This window comes from Nesoenas mayeri, assembly GCF_963082525.1.
Source record: "Nesoenas mayeri genome assembly, chromosome: 2".
Taxonomy (NCBI): Eukaryota; Metazoa; Chordata; class Aves; order Columbiformes; family Columbidae; genus Nesoenas; species Nesoenas mayeri.
The window spans coordinates 76,152,652-76,174,288 of NC_137543.1; the positions used below are offsets into that span (position 1 = coordinate 76,152,652).

Below are 21,637 nucleotides of genomic sequence, written 5' to 3' on the forward strand. Positions count from 1 at the left end.
AGCCAGGCAAAACATAAAATTTCCTGTACTTGTCTTGAAAATGTGATAAACATGACAATAAAGTAATTCTGTAGAGTGTAAACAACATAATCCAGTGACTATGAAAGCTAGTAATATGGAAAACTGCATTGTTCTCTTTGGCAGTTTGAGGCAAAGGGATAGATAATGAAGATTGCAGTTGCACGAATTTCCATTGCAGGTAAAACCGCTGATAATTGATTCACATAGTATTATTTTCTTTTTTTTTTTTTTTTTCTTATTTTTCCCCTGCTTTTTTAAACTTAACCTGTAATTTACACAAGGCTTAAGGAAGCCTACTATAGAAACTCCAAACTCCAAAATTATGGTAAGAAAAAATAACATCAGGGGATCGAATCTGACAACAACTGTAAACAGTTAGGATACACGAATTTAATAGCAGGACAAAAGAGCAATTTGTTTTTTTATACTTGTCACTCTTATTTCAAAGAACCCACGCATCTTGAAGTTCCACGCTAACAATTTCAGCAGAATCACCTATCATTTGATTTGATAATTCCTTGCCTATATAAACTATCACTAAAGGTAGCTCACTAATATAATTAACCACACCAATGTGTTCTTGAATGTCTTGAAGTCCTTAAAGGACATCAGATTTATATTTATAGATTTTCAGATGGTCTGAAAGAAACTAAATCAGCTTCATTATGAAGCAGTGGCCATAGTAGGCTTAACAGTCAACCACACATAAAGTGTGAAGGCTTTGCTATTATTCAGTCTTCATTGACAGAAATGCTTCATTTTTTTCCCCACCGAATGATTCATAGTATATTTTAAAAAGCATTAGGGTACAATAAAACCATTGCAATTCTGAAGATATTGAGATTGACAAATGCTGAATGTGATTAAGTAATATCTGATGTTGTTATAAGAACATAAAGGAATATCTTGTTCTGTCTCATGGGAAACCTTGCCACTTTTCCACTGCCAGGCTGGAGGGCTGAAAGGTGGATCCTACAGTTTGTGCAGATATCTTTGAATGGGTATTCAACATGGGGAAGTAACCCCAAAGTATCCAAATATCTACTTACAATATTTGGTGGCAGGAACAAATATAATTTAAAGGGAGCTATCAAAAACTGCATGCCCAAACAATTGTAATTAATTCCTCTTTGAATTGTCCATCTCTCTTGGACAAGGCAGAATGCTGAGCTACAGGGGAAGAGGCAAGTAGCAGCAAGGTTTCAAATACTGCCTACTCTCATGTGGCAAAGGTAGTCTTCCATTAGTGAGTCCTTTCTGAGAAGAGCCAAGGTGTGCTGATGGCAGGCCTGAGATCCCTAAGCAATCTCAAGAACTGTGGAACTTGTAGCTTAGGAAAATCCACCATTCCCCAAATTGCTAGGACAGCCCTTCTAAAGAGAAGAGCATTGCTCCCCTTCCATGGCCAAAGCCCTGTGGATGTTCTGGAGCAGAATTCTCCAGTTAGGCTTTCCACAGTAGGAGAGTACCAAGGCTACTTTGACATCTCATGATAGATCATGTTGAACAGTGAATGAGCATGCCACCTGAGAAATACCTGTCTTCTAAGACTGGAACTAGTTAGTAAACCAGATCAATGAAATTAAAACTACTGTTGAAAACAGCATCAAATTTTTTATCCCCAGTAGTCCCAAAGTTTTTACTATTCTCTTTTAAAAAGCACCATTTAGCTTCAGTGCATTGCTCCCACGCAGGAGCAGAGTTAAGCTCATCATCGTCAGAAATTATCACAGCCTGGTGCAAGCAGCCTCCCACTAGTCAGGCTCATCTCCTGAGTTGCTGGTGCAAGGGCCAGCCTCAGTCTGGAAGGTGCTTTGATTTGTTAATAAAAGACTGTACTCAAAGCAGAAGAAATTAGCTCAAGACCAAATTTATGTTCATGGACTAAAAAAACTTAGGGATCATAATTTGCTGGCATTAATTTGTGACTGCTTCTACCTGGTTAGTGGATATTTATAGAAGATAAGCTCCCTGCTGTAAGGAAATACTAAGAATTTTTCCTTCTTTCATATGCCTTCAACAATTCATGTAGGAAGCATTTGGAACTGACACTTTTTCACAAGAGGACAGTGGATTGGGCAAAACAGTCATTTGAATTTATAGTGTTTACTTGGCATGCACGGAAGAAAGTAGCTCAGAAGCTTTAGCTTTGACTGTCAAAAATAGCAAGAAAATAAAATATGTCGTAGAATATACTTACACATTAGTGGTAAAAATCCCATAAATCAAGTCCAGTTCAGGCAGGAAGAAAGTGCTCTGCAGTTCATTATAGTAAAATGGAATTTCTCCAGGGCGAGAGCAGTTGAGCCGAGCTTTCATAAAGGTAGTCCAGGTATCCTCCAGCACGAACTTGCCACCAATATCATTTTTGCACACCCGGGCAGCACGAGAGAAGACTGTTTTGCCACAATCATGTTCCACTGCATTCTCCCGGAAGAAGAAGTAGGTAAAGTTCCCAATGTCATAAGATGATACAAAATTTGGCTCTGAAAACAATAGAAGAAAATACTATTCATCACTTTGCTGTGATATGTGCACTTATGCTAACCTGGAAGATGGATTTATCTTCAAGCATTAGATTTAGAAAAACACCTCTCTTACTGTACTTGCAAGGAACCGATCCCATGATATGTGAGCAGGCCAGCTCACATCCAGCTAGAATGATGAGCTACATGAACATGGCTGGACAGACCATCTGCTTCGGGCATCTGTCCCACACAACTGTGCTGGGCAGCTCTGGCCCAGCTCACTGTGCTCTAATGCCAAAAGCATCCCTGAGTTTTTCTTCTCCACATACAGGCATAATGTACTCTTAAAACATAATTGCTCCATCAGTTGTGTTAACTCTGCTTCTGCTTTACCACCATGCCGTTACTTCAGATTAGAAGAATAATGGATGGTAACCAAGTGTGACTAAGAATGTGCTCAAAGCTGTAATGAAAAGAGAACTCTACACAGGAGTATGTGATGGTAAGATAACCTAATTTCAGCTCTTAGTTAAATATTTTAATAGTATTACAGTATTTTTTTTTTTTTTTTTTTTTAAAGGATTAAAAACTGACCAAAGAAAGTGATAGTGATGCAGGAGATATTAGAAAATATATATATATATATATATATATAAGTACCTAGGAAACAACAGATGGCCATATTTCCTAAAAGGAAAAAAAAAAAAAAAAAAAAAAAGGAAAAAAAAAAGAAAAAAAAATGAAGGAAACAGTAGATATCAAGGACAATAAACATGTGGTCCATTTCCCATAAGGATTACTAAAAGTGAGAAAAGTCCATGACTGAGACTGATAACTTGATGAGTTACTAAAGGAAAGACAAATTTGATACACAGATTTGTGGAGAAGAGCCCCTCTTGTGTAAGTAACTATTATAGAACACTGGCACCTCTGAGAAACAAACAAAATTTTGTTTTCATTCCCAAATGTTATTCTGAAGTGGGAAAACAAAGAAACAAACAAAACTATTTTTAAAATATCTATTGTAAGAAAACACTCCAAAGAAATTCAATAGGTGAACATTTCTTGACAGCACTATTGTATTGAATGAAGCTACTGTAATTGAAGCATTTTGCAGGAACATCTCAAAACTTCCAGAACTTTTGAGAGGAACTAGAAAGGCAAGCAAGCTGGCATTTCCACGCAGTAGCCCAAACCCTGTCGGACAGCTCTTCTCCAAAGAGGACCCAGTTCCCAGCTTACGTGGCCTCTGGTGTCACTTCCCTCTCTATCTGTCGTGCTGAGGGTATCCAGGGCAGATTTTTTGGCAGCAGAAATGGTCATCAGCTGCCCAGGATATCTGAAGCTGAGCAGATATGATAGCGTTCTCACTCTTCCCTGTAACTTTCATTCATTATCATACTTAGCACTTCCTTGAGATTAGTCTGTACTATCTCCCACTTTCCTCACACTCAGATCTGCACAGATATTTGCTGGAAGATAGAAACCAAATGATTTTGAGGAGAACCTGTTGGTATCGTGAATTCTCAGAATTTGCATAGTACCACTGCATTTTTGTCTTTAAAACAAACAAACAAAACCAAAACAAACAAAATAGGCAAAATAGATTGACAAGACTTATGAGAACAATAAAGGTAAAACTGGGTTGACAATATACAAAGAGCTAAACTATGAGTAATGTTTTCCCTATTAGAACCTCATATCTTCTTTCCATATGTGTGTAAAACTTCCATTACAATAGGAATTTTGCTTCAAAGACTTCAAAAACCTTCCAACTTCATTATTAGAGTTTACAGATTTGTAACTTATCATAGTTGCTCATGAGCTCTTGTTCTTTAAATATAACATCTAATGCTGTTATACATTTGTACACTAAACATTGAAACTGGAGAAAGCTGAAAAAGAAAGACCTCAGTTTTTACCTTTGTTAATTTTTTTTCCTCTGAAAATGTACATGTTTGCAGAACAATACAGAAGATTTAATTACAAGTGTTAAGGCTAAGATATCAAAAATATGTTGCTAAAAATCAGAAACCTAGCTGCAAAGCCAAAACACAACTGGAAATGTGGAGAAAAATTGATTACAAATAAAACCTTCATGAACTTTAGGAATAAAAATATATTAAATGCATTCAGAATGTTTTAAGGTTCTTGAAAAATCCATGTATCTCTTTCAAGAGACAATATTTTAAAGTTGTGCTAATAATCATAACACATGTATAAATAAAAACCAGTACTCCTATTCCATGCATTCAAAACTGAGAAACATTACATACATCTTCAAACACCTATGCATATACTCTACTGATTATGAACTTATGAAAATGTGGCCTACTGTTGAAACTTGTGAAAATTGTTTTCATTTGCATGAAATGTAATAACCTCAGAGTTACTTCAGGGAATTCTGTGGATATGGGGGGATTATCATGTCAGACTTTATTTCATTTTATCTTTGGGAAAAGTGAACTGAATTGCTTCAAAGCTTCAAAGGAAAAAGGAGATTCCTGTCTAGGAAAAACTAGTTCATATGTTTCCAAATACTGTGCTGTGAACTCCTGTTGTTGACATGGAGGAATTCCCATAAAAGTTTTTAATTCAGAAAATGAAGTGACTCTCTTGTTTCCTGCTGAATTTGCAAATAGTTCTGGAAGGATAAACACATCTCATTTGTGAATTATCAGATCACCAGCACAAGTGCAAGGATTCTGGTATGTGACAGAATACACCTAGTATGGATCAGCCTGAGAATGTCAACCTGTAATAGTGTCACAAGTATTTTATATGACCTTCATGAATTTTTACATATTCAATTTACGGATGCATGAGGCTACCTAGACTCTCCCAAATTAAATGGAAGCAATGGAATGAGGAAAGCAAGAAAATTATTTTGTCAGCACAACACAACGTAGATCTCCAGCATACAACAGAGAACAGTGCTACACACATAAACAAGCCCATGCACTAAAAGCACAAGGTGGCTACTTATTGCTGCCTCTGAGCAAACACACTGTAGTGTGCTATTTCTGATGTCTTCTTACTCAGCACAAAGTCTGGGAATCTCTATGGCTTCTTTCATAAACCAGTGTGACTGTCCTGCAAAGATGTTTTCCCACAGACTCTTCTAAGTTAATACAAAAAAGATAGCTGAACCATATGAAGTCCAGATAGTGCTTCTATCTGAAATACTCCAATTGTCTTCCTAATGTTTGGAGACAAACCTACGTTTTCCAGGGAGCATGGTGGCTGTTCTTAACATGCACTTACTAGGAAGAGACAATGGTTCCCTTTAGATTATTTTCCCTTTCCACCAGCCCAGGGGACTCGGAGACCAAGAGACCAAGCCCACGCTCGCTGCCAGAGCAGACACATGGTGATGCCATCTGACAGCGCCAAATGCTTCCATAGGAGCTGGCGGCAGCTCTGCCAGGTAGCACATGCTCATGCTGCAGTCCAGAGAATGCCATTCTTGCAGCATGAAAGCAAGGGTGTGCTGCATGCCCTGGGAGGTGGTGTAAAGACAGACAGGGAATTTGGGAGTGCAAAGCTGATTAGGAATGAGATGGGGCACTCTGGAGGGCAGAAGGAGTCAAAATGGTGCAGCCCCACCTGTACTGTCTCACGCTACCTGTGTGTAAAGCAAACTTCTCCCTGAGTCACACTCAGGTTTCCACTGGGAAAGCAGTAGTTGGAGTGGTCCAAAACAAGGCTGGGAATTGAACAAACAATTAAGCAACACGGATGACCAAAGGTGTTGTGCATTAGCTTACTTTCTGGATCTTTTTTAAGTGGTGTAGGTGTAGTCTGAGTGAGTAAAAGGATGAAGGGAACTGTACAGAAACTTTATCTGGGAAGAGCAAATGGAAACAGGAGCCTGAGAGAGTTTTGTGAGAGCATCTGAAAGAGTTCTGGCCTTTTCTCACTTCCTGAGCTTTGGAGCAAAAAAGTTCGCTTCTGCTTTTTATAAAACTCCACATAGTCTGAAGTAGACTAATACGACTTAATTTACTTAGTTAGTGGATGCTACGGTTTCCAGACTAAATCAAGTAACAGGGAATGATCTGTCTGTCTTTCTGGAGGTAACAGCAATTAATCTTAAGAATTATAACATCCAAAGCTTACTCTGAGCATGAAAGAGCTGTGATTTACACTGACTGTCCTCTGACCACTCACGTTTCAAGTGCAATGCATTCAGAGTCAATGCAATGCAACCCAGTCAAAAGTGAAATTAATCCCAGAAAGGTGAAAACTGAAATCAGAAGTTTGACAGATCTAGACACAGATCAGATTATATATATACACAAAATAAGACACACACATAGATTTACGCGTGTATAATAGATTCAAAATTTTAGCAGTCTAGATGCTGGTCTAATGCTGAATGAGATCTATCTGGAGCTTGTTCATTCACCTCACCACGTCAATGAATCACACCCTCATACTGTTGGCATCTGAAGACTCATTTGTTCCAAATATTTGTATTCAGCAAAATATTTAATGGCATTAAATTCTAGAAGGATGCCTTTGATTTATTTTTTTTTTTTAATAAGGTTCAACCTCCATCTAGAAACGCTTTCCAAAAGGGAAGTTTAAAATAATGGAAAAAAACGTAAGTTCCAAATGTGCCAGCCTGTTTTATTTTCTTTCACCTTACTGACATAATTAACAAAGTCCATTTCCTATTTACCTTTTGCCATCCTCGTATATTCATTACTTATATTCATTTAGTGTAGCCCTCTGCAGCTGTTGGAAAAACAGTATAGATCTTGCATAAAGCTGACCAAGGTGTCACTGGTCATGAATATTTAAAGACAAGTCTTAATCATAGAGCAAAATTTTCCTACTGCATTAAACATCTTAAAAGTAATATACAACTTGTAGTCATCATAGCTATATCCATCCTCCATCCTGAACTGTGAAACGTTAAGTCCTGGCATAAAACTGGCATAAATAATTCTTTATTATTTTTCCTCTGTGTTTCATAATTATCTAGGACACATGCTTAAAATGCTAGTCTGTCATAGCATAGCTGGCTACCAGTCTATTTTGACTACTATTTATTCTGCAATGCCTCAGCTCTCCATCATTTCCTTCACTTTTTATTTTGTTAAATTGAAGATTTTATGGATAATGAAGAGCAAGAACTTCAAAATACACTAAAACTGTGTATGCTTGACATTTTTTTCAAGCTTCTCTTTTATTGCTGACAGATTTTATAATACAATTCAATATAATCATAAAAGTGAATGCACTCATTAGGTATTGCATTTTATGGATGTTCTCTAATAAATTCTGAAAAGCAATTATTTCATTTCTGAAAAAACATTTTAAAATATAGTATTTTAGAATTCCTTGGTTTATTGCCTGTTGTTTATTTTTAATAAATGTCCTTCGTTTTCAAGGTAAAGCACTCTTACCTGGCATAAGATTTGGCAATTTATTATAGAATTTTACCGATGCAAATTTGCCAGTGACAAACTTAGTGACAGAAACCATTCTCTAGTAGGTAATACCTATGCAAGTCCTTGAGAGTGTCATCTGAAGTACAGTGGATTTTGCATCACATATATTCACTGGATAGAGACCTTGAACAGCATTATATTGGGAGAGAGGTGAGGATCATAAATATAGAAGACTACCTTAATTCACTCAAAACCTCTAGAGGTTTGGGCTATAAGGATCTATCCAAAGATCCGGAAGTTTGCATGATTACTTAAAACTCTGAATCCAGAATTCCCCATACATGAGAAAAAAAACCCAAACCAACCAAACAAAAAAAACCCAGCTTGTTTTCAGCAGATTTTGCCAAACAGCAGGTATGCTATGGAAAGAAAAAGCAACTATGATGGCTTACCTATTTCTCTCCAAACATTTGGGCTGCCATCTATTTTGTTTTCTCTGATCTAGTTTTGCAGGGAGGGAGACGATCAAAGGGCACTTCTTGCAGAGCCGGTCCTCTTTTCTCTCTCTTATTTTATTTTGTTTTATTTTTTTATTTTTTTTATTTTTTTAATTTTTATAACAGAAAATTAAACAGAGTCCAACCACTTTCCCTTTCACCTTAAGGCTTGGTATACCTGCTACTGAAAGTCTTGTCTGCCTCCAACAGTTCTGTCCTCCTCCCTTCTTTGGTGAATGCTGTTTTTCACGTGTTCATGCTCCCTGAAATGGGAAATCTTCTAGCCTCTCAACCCTGGGTAAGATGTATTTCAGTTCTAAGTTCTTTCACTCTCTCTGGCTCACTGTGTATTACAGTTTTCTGCACTAATGAGTGATGCTCCTGTCACACCTCTCCGCAGCTGGACACAGATGATCTGCTTGCAGGGGTCCTTTCTTCCTTCCTCGTTCAGCCTCTCCAATTGGCACCTGACATGAGGAGCCTAGATGAGACACAAAAGCACAGGCTCTGTCCTCAGTAGCCTCCTAATGGAAGCTGGTCCTTCCTGTTTTACCTAGGGTAGATAAGACGAAAAAAAAATCCCACCTTCATGGATAGTGCTGCCTGTCTCCACCATTTTTGATGGGTGAAGGACTGCTATGAAGGTGTTTTTTAACAACAGTCTGGCACTGGAGAAAAGGAGTCAGAGGAGGCACCTCCATCTCACATCAACTTACTGCTCTCCTACTCTGTCTCTGCCATCTAGGAGAAGATGTACAGCTTTGAAAGGAAAAAAACAGCACAATTGCTCAATTTTTTCCTCTGGTAGTAGCTCCACTGAAGAAGCCTAAGGATGGTTTTCAAAACCAGCAGTCATTTCCCTCTCATTGTAGGATACTGGCAAAAAGGATGATACACGCAAAAAAACCCAGAACCTCACAGGTACACCACCAAAGGAAAGTTATTATTTATCTTCTTGCAAAATAAGCAACAATTGCTAGCATCTGTTTTGTATATTTTCAGTCAGGTCTTTTATCTGAAAGCTGAAGACCAAATTGCATGTCTCAAGAACACAATGGTTTTGAGTTACATGAAATATTACAAAATAAAAAAAGCTTGCACTAGGTAATTACAAGGCTTTCCATTAAAAAACAGAAAAATGAGAGGATAACCCTGAATTATTATAGCCACTTCCATTAATCCTTAAAAGCAAAACTGAAAGGATTAATTTTTTTGTTCTTAGTTCATAATTTCTCTCCACGTATCCTACTAAGCAGCAAGAGTTATAATAAAAGTCTGCTAATAAACAACAATAGTAATGGATCCAGAACTGTATTAAACCCTGCTAATCAAAGCACGTAAGTAAGAATTTTACTTTTATTGTTCCTTGTGAAGACTAAAAGTACCTGCTCTAGACTAATAAGGTTTTTATTAAGCAAAATGTTTTTTAAGAAAGTGACCTCAGAAGAACGACTTTAAGAGTATCTAATAACCAAATGCTATAAGCAGCAAGAGGAAAAAGTGATAACATTACGTCTAGCAACAGAGCAGAGAACTCCAAACATTCCTATACTGTTCTCAGCTGGAAAGGCACCTAATATGTACAAGATTTCACCACCACCCCTCCCCCCACCTTGTTTGGAGCTACATCTGATATAAGATTACATTTTAATCATCTATGGCAGGAATAGTTACATTTATACAGTCCTAAAATACATTTGGCCCTTTGAAGGCAAAGGCGAGGCTGATGTGGCCCCAGGTGAAGATGAGTTTGACTCCCCTGATCTATAGTCTGCCCACTGATGCTGCTGATGAAGTGTCTTGACATTTAGAATAAAGCTTTTCTTTATTTAACGTGTTCCAATATCATCTATCATTGTGTGTCATGGATAAAGAAAAAATTACAATATATTTCAAGATAGATAGAGACCCAAGCAACTGTAAGCAAAGGTACTGGGAACAAATTGTCCCAGTATTTCTCCAAGTGATGAAACAGAAAGGTATTGATTGGGATTTCAATTGTTTCTTTCATCTGATTTGCCCCTTTATTGGCTAAATAAAGCAAACAGACATTGTAGACTAAGGTAAACTTGCACACTGAGGCATCAGAACAAACATATACTGATTCGAGGAGGTGAGTCGAAAGGAGAAATACCTTTACTGACTGTAAATGTTGGACTACACAAAAAGTTTCTAAGTCTAAGCAGTGAAGGCTTTTCCTTGCCTGTCTGGACCCACTGCAGCTGTGGAATACAAATATAAGTATTCCCTTTACCGCTGTCCTCTAGAGCAAATGGTGGTGAAATCTGGCCCTACTGTACTTTGGAGATCAACTCTAAAGCAAAGTCCAGTTAGAAGCACACTAGAAAAGTCAACTCTGGATATGATTTAAAGTCTATGTCATACTGAGAGTCTAAAGAGACTCAAATAAACAACATGCCAGCCATAAATCAAAGTGTACTTTTTTTCTTAATGAAAAAAATAATTTATTTGCTATTATTTAATCATGTCCAGAGCAGACTGCTAAGGCAGAATATTCTTTTTATGAAATACTACAAAAGTAATTTTGAAACATTCTAGCAACACGCTGCCCTTTACTGACTTGAGAAGCTGGCTGAAGCTCAAGGTCTTGCTGATTGCTTTGGTCAGGAGAAGAAATCAATGGAAGAGCTGTCTGCTTTAGACATAATCTTTAATGTGTGTTTTATTACCTCAAATCATTTCTCTCAGGCATCAAAGTACTTGAACAGAGACTCAGAGAGAAAGAAAGTAGGTAGCAGAATAACACATCTTGAAGAGTAAGTTACTAGTAAGCAGCCTTTCTGCCTTATTATTTGTTTGTGCATATATTCATGTCAGTAACTTCAGGCACTACTTTTTTCACTATACGGGAAAAGAGAGGGCCAAAACATCACACCATGAGGGATAGGCAGGTTCTCTGCTTCACATTTTGAGTTTTACTACCCTGCAGCGAGCTGGGGAGTTGGATGAGGACGGCACTGTTTTGCAGCCATTGTTAACTCCTCTGGGTGTTCCTCTTGACTGAGAATAATGACAGTGACAGAGTACTGACAGATTTGGCAAGAAAGGTGAGAAAAACAGGGGGTCTGTCTCCTCACTGTCAGCTGATAAATTCTTTGTGAGCAACCTAACCTGTAGAACTGTTGAACTATGGTGAATACTCAGGTCATAGCACTAAGGTAGCCTGGTCCTTCAATGGCATCTCTTCATGGAAACAAGCAGAATCTCTGCATGGTGATGACTGTGGTCAAAAACCTGCTCACTGCATTTAGGCCAGTTGCATTTAATGTTGTCTATAGGAGCACCAGGAAGACAGAAATAGGCTCCATAAGCAGAGCATTAATTTTGTTTTGTAGAAGAGGAAGGAAGTACTGAGGTAAAAAAAAATTATAACTGATCATTGTATTCAGAGATAATTAAGAGCGGAATAGATTACTACTCTTAACGTTAAAAGAGAGTAAGTTCAATAACTACCTACAGATGCTTCTTCCCTCTATCACTGAAGAAGACATGACTGCTTACACTCTAAAATTTTCCAAAATAGGAAAAACTTTTAGGAAGTAGGCAGATACATGTAACATTTGGCCAACTGTTTTTTCTGCCAATAAAATTGTCAAAACAGACAAAATTTAGGGGAGTCAAACCTCAGATGTTGTCAACAGATTGTCTAGTGGGTGAACAAACACCATATTCAGAGATGGTCTAAGATGGCTCCACAATAACTAGCGCCAGTTATCAACAGGATTTGTGTTGGCAGTGTTGTGTTGTCCATCTACCTTTTTGGATCAGTGCTTGCTCAAGATCTTTGTGCTTCACATACTGTGTGTTCTTCAAACTTTATTTTTTCCTTTCAGTTATACTCTCACAGTATAATATTGTAGCTTACTTTTACACATATCCTGAATAATTCATAATTTTAACCAAGCTGTCCCAACTCCTCATCACCCCAGCTGTGTGTTGAATGCATCAAGACCCATGAATTCACTGAGAAGTGTGCCAGCCATTAGAATCAACAAGGTGCTTATTGCATAGCAATAACACATGGACCAAGATAATCAGCTATGTTTTAGAGTATTGTCATTGCCCACCAAGATGGTTTGAATTTGTCCAATGTGATTTACAGAGTAGAAAAATCTAAGTGAGAAAAAAAAACCAAAACATTGTGCCTCTGAGGCAAACCTGGATGTAAAAGAAAAACTTCCTTTACATTGGAAACATTCAGACCTGTGCATGTGCATGCACACCTCAAGCAAGGCTGAATTACAGGAACTGTCAGCTACTGTTGCTGAACAGATATTGACCAGAAAGCTTCCATTCCAGTTGATGCCTTACATTTTTTGCAGGATTATCTGTGTTACTTTCTCACTGAAAGCAGCAAAATCTTCACTTCCATCCAAGCGCTGAAAAACTAATGCAATTTCTTGGCACTGAGTCACATATGAGCAGGCAAATTGACATAAAAGCAGAAGAATCCACAACTCCAGCAGATGAATCCCCAACTCTTAGCTACCCCAAAAGACATTCCCCTCCCTTTCATGTAGTTAACTGGGCTGCTTCCAGCCTTTTATTGGATTTGCTTGAACAGGCTACAACTACAAAACTCATCTTGTTCTTCCTCCTCAAAGATAAAAGCCACACTTTCCCGGTAACTTAGTTCTAAACAGTTTTGAGGCAGAAGAGTGAGCTCAGAGAATGTATAAGTGCAGCTGAAGCCTTAAATAGACAAAATGTAAATACAGTGACTCTAATTAGAGATGTCCGAGGGGGAATTGTAGTCTACCCTTTGGAATAAAACATACCTAGTTAAACTGAAAATTCACTGTGAAGAATTTTTTTCCTTTTGACAGAAGGACCCAAGTGTGGCACGGGAATTAGTTCCAATATCATGGCTGTGTGGACTAAAGGTGCCTGAAAAGGGATATCTATTTGAGTTCATTTTTCCTCTCACATTTCTTTTGCACTGCTATAATTCTGTTGAGTTTCATACAGTTTGGTTTGGTTTTGTTAATTAACATTCTAAAATCAGCTGACCTTCAGAAAAGGTCACAAATTTCTCCAAGCTACCTCTGATGGCTTCTTTGTACAAGGAAAATACATCAAGCAAATATGCACAATTCAGCATTCAGATTATATAAGAACTGAAATACTCAAAATAAAGTCTGTCACTTTCAGCTGACCTAATGTTCTGAAGCTAGAAGGATTTATATTTGTACTTAATTTCAAACATGAGAATAATTCCATCATAATACAAAATGCACTGTGGGAATATTGACTGGTGTGTCATGTAGACTGCACTATGAAAAGATGTTTTTCTTTTCTACTGGGACAAGTATGGGCAAATTATATACACAATTTCACATTTTATGTTAAATAACAATTTTCATTTTAGAATAATCTGTTTCTCTTATAATACATAAAATAGTAACTGGACCTGTTAAAAATACATTTCAGGTATACCTATCTGTTCACAACTTCTCTCAGCTGGAAGTCCTCATCAGGTGATTGACATTCATGACACAGGAGTCATTTCTACAACATGGTTTTATGATGTGTTTTGCAGACTAGCCCCTGTCCTTTGGCTATAATAAGCATCAAAAACATCAGTCTGACACCTAAGCAGCTTGAAAGCACAACCTGCTGCTTTTCAAAGCTGGAACCTGCAGGGAAAGCCAGGAGAATTCAGTCCATTCTAAACAGTTTATTTTCTGCATTTTGTTTTTGAAGGACTCAACCTAACAATGCTCCAGGCAAGCTACTGCTCTCAGCTGACTCAGCTTTGCTGTATACGTGCTCTTGAGAGATCCAGTACAGCAGGCAGTATGTCTGCAAAAATGACTTATATGTAATACTTAAGTGCACATCTACAAACTGCAGGTATATTCAGTAAATGTTATAGTACTTACATTTGTTAAAAAAAAAAAAAAGTATTACACAAAATAATTTTTAAATTAGATTAAAAATGCTCTAAAAACATTGAAATTCTCATAATGGAATTTCAAGATCGTTAACGTAGAGAACATGGGTTAAAAAAAGAGATGAGTCTCATGGTCCATCAGCACTCACCATTCAGCCACTTGGAGTTGTACTGGGCAGTGCGGAGAGGAGGAAGGGCCCCTAAACTGCGGTAAATAGCAGGATCCCTTCCTGGAAAGTCCATGGCTGTAGCAGCATATAATTCCCCACTGGCAGTGAGAAGAGCAGTGGAGTTGTGCTGGGGACTGTAAGGACAACGAGCCATGCCACTGATTTGATCGTGGATCTCTGTCAAGTTACTTAACTGTAAAAGAGTGAGAAAAAAGGATTAAAATGACCTGAAAATTATCATTTCAGCCTAGCTGTATCAGTGTGAGGAATATCCTATTATAAATATCAGTTATCTGCTTTTGTATTGTACAACAGTAATGAACTGACCTTTACATCAATCTGAAACTGTCTCTTATAGAAAGCTTTACGGTAATGTCTGATCTTACTTTTGCCACTTCGGTATGTAAAACATGCATTATTAGCCACCAGGCCTAGAATGTTTTAGATTAGGAGGGACTAAAAAATTAATTGATTTTTATTATGACAAAGAAAACCAGATATGATTGTCGGAATCAACTAAGGTATTCACCATAGCAAGTGGTTGACATTAAAAAAAAAAAAAAGAAAAAAGAAAAAAAAAGAAAAACTATTACTTGTTTCATTTTGTTGGCATGTTCTAAGAAAGAACTTCACATGAAAAACGAGATTAAAAAAATAAGCTTTCTAGTTCAGCAGAACTATCTCTCTGATTTTGTAGCCCTAACACTTTCAAAACCACAATATGATATTAATATGTTATTTGAAAATAAAAGTACAATAGGTTTAAATATAATAAGTGTGCAAAGGAGTTTTTTGGTGATATGGCTATTCTTTGTATTTAAACACCTCTTGTCTCTTGAAATAAATAGCCAGCTTAGTCCAAACAGTGACATTTTGACTTTTATTATGACTGTTATTGATCCTTAATGGACTCTCTTTCTTTGATACATGTAAATTATAACTAGGTTTCTTTCAGAAACAGAATGGCAGATCTTCTCAACCAAGAATTCACATTCTCACCAGTCAGAAATCACTAATACAGGTACTCTCAAACTTCACATACACAGTATGCAGCTACCCATCTACATTTTACAACTAATACACAAATAGCGTGGATTCAAGCACAGCATGCTCTGCCTTTTAATCTGCTGGCTCAGAAACGGGACTGGAGTTTGTGGGATGAAACATGTAGCTCATACCGTCCGGTTGGTGCAGATCGGAGTGAACGCATTGGTTCCACAGGTGAAGAGATGGTTGCCTCCAACAAGAAGCACTCGAATGTAGTTCTGGCATTCCTCCTGCCATACAGAAAAGAAATCTATTCAGTAATACTTAAGAGGACAGAGGAGACTAATTATGATTTGTTTTCCATGGTTATGTGTCCACACATAATTTAGGGGAACGAGGCTTAAGCATATCTGATGTGTTCGCAATCATGACATACACAGACTTCCTATTTAAAACACATGCATCCATCAGTCTTAGTGACAAGTTCTTAACAGGATAACAATACACCTCTTTAGTATTGAAGATATCTTCTAAGTGTATATTTCAAATGTTTGGCTAAAACAGATACCAGTATAAGCTGGGGAATAACCTGTTGGAGAGCAGTGTAGGAGAAAGGGACCTAGGGGTCCTGGTGGACAGCAGGATGACCATGAGCCAGCACTGTGCTCTTGTGGCCAGGAAGGCCAATGGCATCCTGGGGTGTATTAGTAGGGGGTGGTTAGTAGGTCGAGAGAGGTTCTCCTTCCCCTCTACTCTGCCTTGGTGAGACCACATCTAGAATATCGTGTCCAGTTCTGGGCCCCTCAGTTCAAGAAGGACAGGGAACTGCTGGAGAGAGTCCAGCACAGAGCCACAAAGATGATTAAGGGAGTGGAGCATCTCCCTCATGAGGAAAGGCTGAGGGAGCTGGGTCTCTTTAGCTTGGAGAAGAGGAGACTGAGAGGTGACCTCATTAATGTTTACAAATACATAAGGGGTGAGTGTCAAGAGGATGGGGCCAGGCTCCTCTCGATGACAACCAACAGTAGGAGAAGGGGTAATGGATTCAAACTGGAACACAGGAGATTCCACTTAAATATGAGAAGAAACTTCTTCATGGTGAGGGTGACAGAGCACTGGAACAGGCTGCCCAGGGAGTTTGTGGAGCCTCCTTTTCTGGAGACATTCAAAACCCACCTGTGTAACCTCAATCTAAGTGTTCCTGCTCCAGCAGGGGCATTGGACTAGATGATCTTTTGAGGTTCCTTCCACCAATCTCTAACATTCTGCGATTCTGTGTAAACTCTGAAGTGAGAGATGTGAAAGCTTTATGATTTTCACTTCTCTCATTTCAGAAGCTAGAAACCAGTAGCAATTTCCACTGTTTATTTAGACAGAAAGCCAACTTCTGCAATACTAAAAAACTCCCAACACTGTATGTAGGAAAGATTGAAACATTCCTCCTGCAAAAATCAATGTCCCTATGTAATAAAGTAAACAAAATCAACAGTACACTTGGAAAAAGTTTCTTGGAACCTTCTATTTGGATGTTCTCTAGCATTCATTCACAAGATATCCTCATGTAAAGCATAAAAACAAACAAACAAAAACTTCATGAAAATACAGCTATACAATTCTAACAGATATTAAGTGGAATCATGTAAGTAAATACGTTGAACAGCAATGGTGCAGAAGTCCCATTATCTGGCCTACAGTTATATTAAATGTATTGCTTGTTTATCTTGAAAATAGACTCACATCCTGGAAGACAAGAAATACAATCCTGAATAAATTGAACAGGCACAAGATAGACTGCAATGCAAGATGAGCAAAACACTGGAAAGCTCTCTGAGAAAACTCTCAGAATTTACCATCTATGCCTTTCCTAATAAAAAATACAGGTTAAAAAAAAAAAAAAAAGGAAAAAAAAAAACTAAAAAAAAAAATCCCCATGAAATCTCAGAAATAAACTACCTCTTTGAAAAAATACCCCTCACAATCACATTTGCATTAGTATCTCATGAAAATGTTGTTAAAAGCTTCTCTTTGAGCCTTTAAAGGTAAGTGTCAAACATCTTATAATTAAGATTTAGTAAATCTTAAAAATACAATGTCTTCATTTTGAATTGTCATCTTAATATATTTTTTCAAATAAACAGAAGCTAATATACTACCATATAACAGAGTTGGGTAGTGCAATAAGCCATTTAAAATGTAATTATTTCACTTTGGGTCATTTCCTCTATTACAAATCAACTACCTTAAAAAAAAAAAAAATGAAGGCAAATCTTTGGTGGGAAGGGTGTTCAAGAAGGTTCACAGAATATAACATAGTAATTTATTCTTCGGGCTGTTTCCATCTTGCCCTTTGCAGCAATTCATGGAATGTAAGTGTAGGAAAAATAAGTGGGTTCTGACATTACAACCCATCCAACCTCTCCTCTTCATATTCCAGAGCTCCCTGAAATAATGGCACTGCCAAATTACTTGCACGCTGATCACCCACTCTTTCTGTTTAAAAATAATGTTAATTTTTTAAACTATGACATTCCTGGGATTCACAAGATTCTCTCTTTAATGTTCCCAAGTCCAGTGCCAACTTGATAACAATCCATACTGTAACAGGGTAAATAAGTTATCTCATATTAAAATTTTGTTGGGTACCTAGTACAACAAAATCAAAACTGAAATAATAGCTTTTATAATTTTTTTCCATATGACAAATCCACAATAACACAAAACAAATTTTAAAAAATAATAATTAATAAAACAATCACCCCCCAAAAAAACCTACTGAAAAAGGACTCTGTTATTTAGTCATCTGGATTGCTGAGAGTCACTATTCTATCTCTGGAGTCAGGCCCAGCTGTACTGGTTCACGTTTTAGATGTGCAAAAAAGAGATGTGTGTCATAGAAGTGGCAATGGTGAATGCAAAGGACTCCAAAACAAAAGGATTTTAAATTCAGAGGGTGGTGGTAGGTTTGGTGGCTATCTTTTATGTAGTCTTATTCTCCAGTTCATCTTGACCTCTTTGCCATGTATTTTCCTATTCTCCTAGAAAAATACCTCTCAAAGAAAGAAATTCATTTAGTAAGTAATTTCTACCTTTATATCAGCATACCTGAAACAAAATACAACTATTAGAAACAATTCAGCAGCCAGCAGGTTAGGCTACTACTTAAGACTGACTTGACAGTTCAAAGACAATCTGGCTGCATATGGTTGTCCATTTGCAGCAATGTTTCTTGTATAGGCTAACATCTTAAACACACCTGTGCTTAATTTTTTATACTTTTATTGAGGTTCAGATGCTAACACACACAAACATTAGAATCTTAAATAAGCAAGGGGTAAGAGGCTCTATTTTAATTTTATATATATATATATATATATGTATTTAATTTTCTCTTTGGTTTATTTCAGTTTTACAGTGCATATTTATACTTCTCCTTCTAAGAGTCCCTACCACAAGTGACAATATGAAAGGCCAAATTTATTATCTTACCCTGGTGTGGTGTTTTAGATTTCTAAATGCTAACACATGCTGGCCACAAGGATGTAATTTTGTCTGGCTCACCCTTGTAGTCACTAGTTATTTTAAGCAACAGTTTAAATTTGTGGATAAATGTCTGAAGTCTCAGTAACAAACATTAGCCTGCAAAAGTCAAGTACGCATTGCACTGTCAAATGTGACAGATGTCCCTATACGTTTTCCCCTTCAGCTCTTTTCCCTCTTCGGCTCCTAAGGCATAAACCTCAGAACAACAACTACTGCTAACAGCCAGAGGCAAAAATTCTGTGCAGCTTCCTTCTGAAGTAGGAAAAAAAAAAAAAGAAAGAAAAAAAAGTTGTGTTTAACTGACCGTTATCTCAAAATTACTATAGCTGCTTCATGGTTCAAGGCTACCTTCTAGTTTCAGGGCACTCCGCCAGCAAAGTGAGTTTTTGTTTTGCCACCTGAACTCATTGCCTTCATGCTGCTCTGCGGTCAGCAGAGCTTCAAGAGAAACTGGGGTTTGAATGAATAACTCGCCCACAGCCAGTCTGGGCTGGCCTTGTATATTTTGTCTCCAATCTTTCCTGTCCCTTCCCTACAGTCACACGTGTTTGCCCTGAAATCTGAATTTGTCCTCAGAAATGTTACAGGAATGCAAGCCCCAGCAACGGTCCAATTTGGGCTGAATCTATTTATACAACAACAAGCAAGCAAGCAGTCTTTCTGACAATAGTAACTAGAATTGTGTATCCCAGGGTATTTCCTCTTTTCCTTCATTGTAGCACTGGAGTGAATTCCTCCTCATCTGATAATTCACAGTTTTTCCAAGGGAAGGCTTTTGTGGTTTGACTAGGAAGAAGAGCACACCACAGACTAGGTGATTTCCTTATGTGCATGCATATGTGCTCCTTATGCAGAGAGTACAGTGACCTTGTTTTAGTCTTGGACATAAGGCAATAAAAGACAAACATCATTAGGCTATCCTTTATCTAGCCATAAATTTGTCCCTTGATTTTAGCCTCAATCACATCAGTAAAAGCAAGAGAGGCATGAAAAGTTCAAAAAGACAGTTGTCGTTCCAGCTGGGTAGGCTGCCTCAATCGACACCTCTGCATTCTCCAGCAACTCCCACATAAAGCTTCCAGGCACACCAATAAAAAATAAGAAACAAACTATTTCCTCCCAGGATTACTTTCAAACGTAATGGAATATAAGGGTTTTACTTCTCTTCTAGATTGTGAATGAGAAACAAGGCTATGGATACAAAAGAAACACTAAATCTTTATCCAACTAATAACTATACTAAAAAACAAACTCAGAGGTCATTATTAGAATATCACATATACTACTTTACAGTGACAGCATAACTTCCAATCACCACCTTCTTCAAAAGGGTACCATGGGCATGAGTGAAAATCTGCACATACATACTATGTTAAGATCCATTCTTAAATGCATTTAACCAGTGTTGGTCATTTCTCCTAGCAAAATTATGTAATACCAACATATGTTTCTGCATTGTTGAATCGAACATGGTTTATACACCACAGAAAAGACTCCTTCTCTACTAGATGGTAGATGTTTTTGGAAAATGTTTTTGAGCTTGGGTTTTTTTGAGTTTTGCACATCAGTAATGTATACTGACATGTTCTACTGAATGTGTGTCCTAAAAGCCAGTGTGCTCTTCTGCGGTTCTTGCTGTTGATGTGTTTCTCTTTCTCTTTTCCCTCAATTAACTTTAATGATTAAACAGTACAACAATTACGAACATAAATTACATGCAGTTCTCATTGGGTTTACAGTTAATTTGATAACTAGCTTCAGCTCAGGACAGTCATAAAGGATCAGAGCATCGACAACTTAGCATTGCACTTACCTGTGCTGAAAAAAAGAAATTGTAGTTGGCCAGATAAGGAATTGGTTCTAAATACTAAAAATATATCAAGTCCCATGTCTAAAAAGTTAGTGAATTGCATATTATTTTCTTCATAGTGCCAGTAGATATGAAATATAAAAGTTTTCTAAAGCTGCACAGGGAAATAAATTGAGGATTTTACAAAGTAATTACACAGTATTTCAAGATTTACAGCACTGAAAATGAAGTGAGAATACAGTCCATTACATATGAAATGTTATAGAGTCAAAAAAAGCAAATTGTTGGAAACTGCAGTTCTTGATCATTTCAGAACAGAATCACATGACTACACCTCTCACCTCACACTCTCTATATTCGTTTTTATTTCTCTGCTTATACATAAGTGTCAGATTCCTTTCCTACAACTCTTTTCAGAAAGGAAGACAGTGAAAATGCATAAGGTAGAGTAAGGTACACTAAATCACACCTGCTATTAACACATAAATTTTATTAAAGTAGAACTGCTGTCTCACGCTTACCTTTGATTTGCCTTTACTGTAACAGGCTCTTTTAGTAGCTTCATCACATTGCCATTCCACTGCCTGCAACCAACAGGAATTAGTTAGAAATGCAGGGAAACCAGAAATATAAACCTCGAAACTATCTAAGCCAATGCTTCAGATGTGTACTTCAGGCATACTGATGATTAGGTGTGGGTGATTCTATCCATTAATGCCCTATGAGCTTTATCTCCATAGAAATGTAGTTCTGCTGTTGATGTTTTTTTCAGTGTCTAAATGTGAAGTGAAGCTGGCCATTCCCATGATTCACTGTACCTACCATTACAGC

The 21,637-nt window shown here is 37.4% G+C and overlaps 1 protein-coding gene across 1 annotated transcript in view; it reads right to left on the minus strand.

Moving 5' to 3' along the window:
• The window catches only part of SEMA5A (semaphorin 5A), a gene marked incomplete at both ends in the record, with an annotated part of 321,097 nt that overhangs the window by 121,302 nt on the left and 178,158 nt on the right, over window positions 1–21,637 (minus strand). The window contains 4 exon segments of the mRNA XM_080340350.1: window positions 2,222–2,507; window positions 14,449–14,662; window positions 15,648–15,746; window positions 21,328–21,390. Of these exon segments, the coding sequence (XP_080196476.1) occupies window positions 2,222–2,507; window positions 14,449–14,662; window positions 15,648–15,746; window positions 21,328–21,390 (662 nt within the window).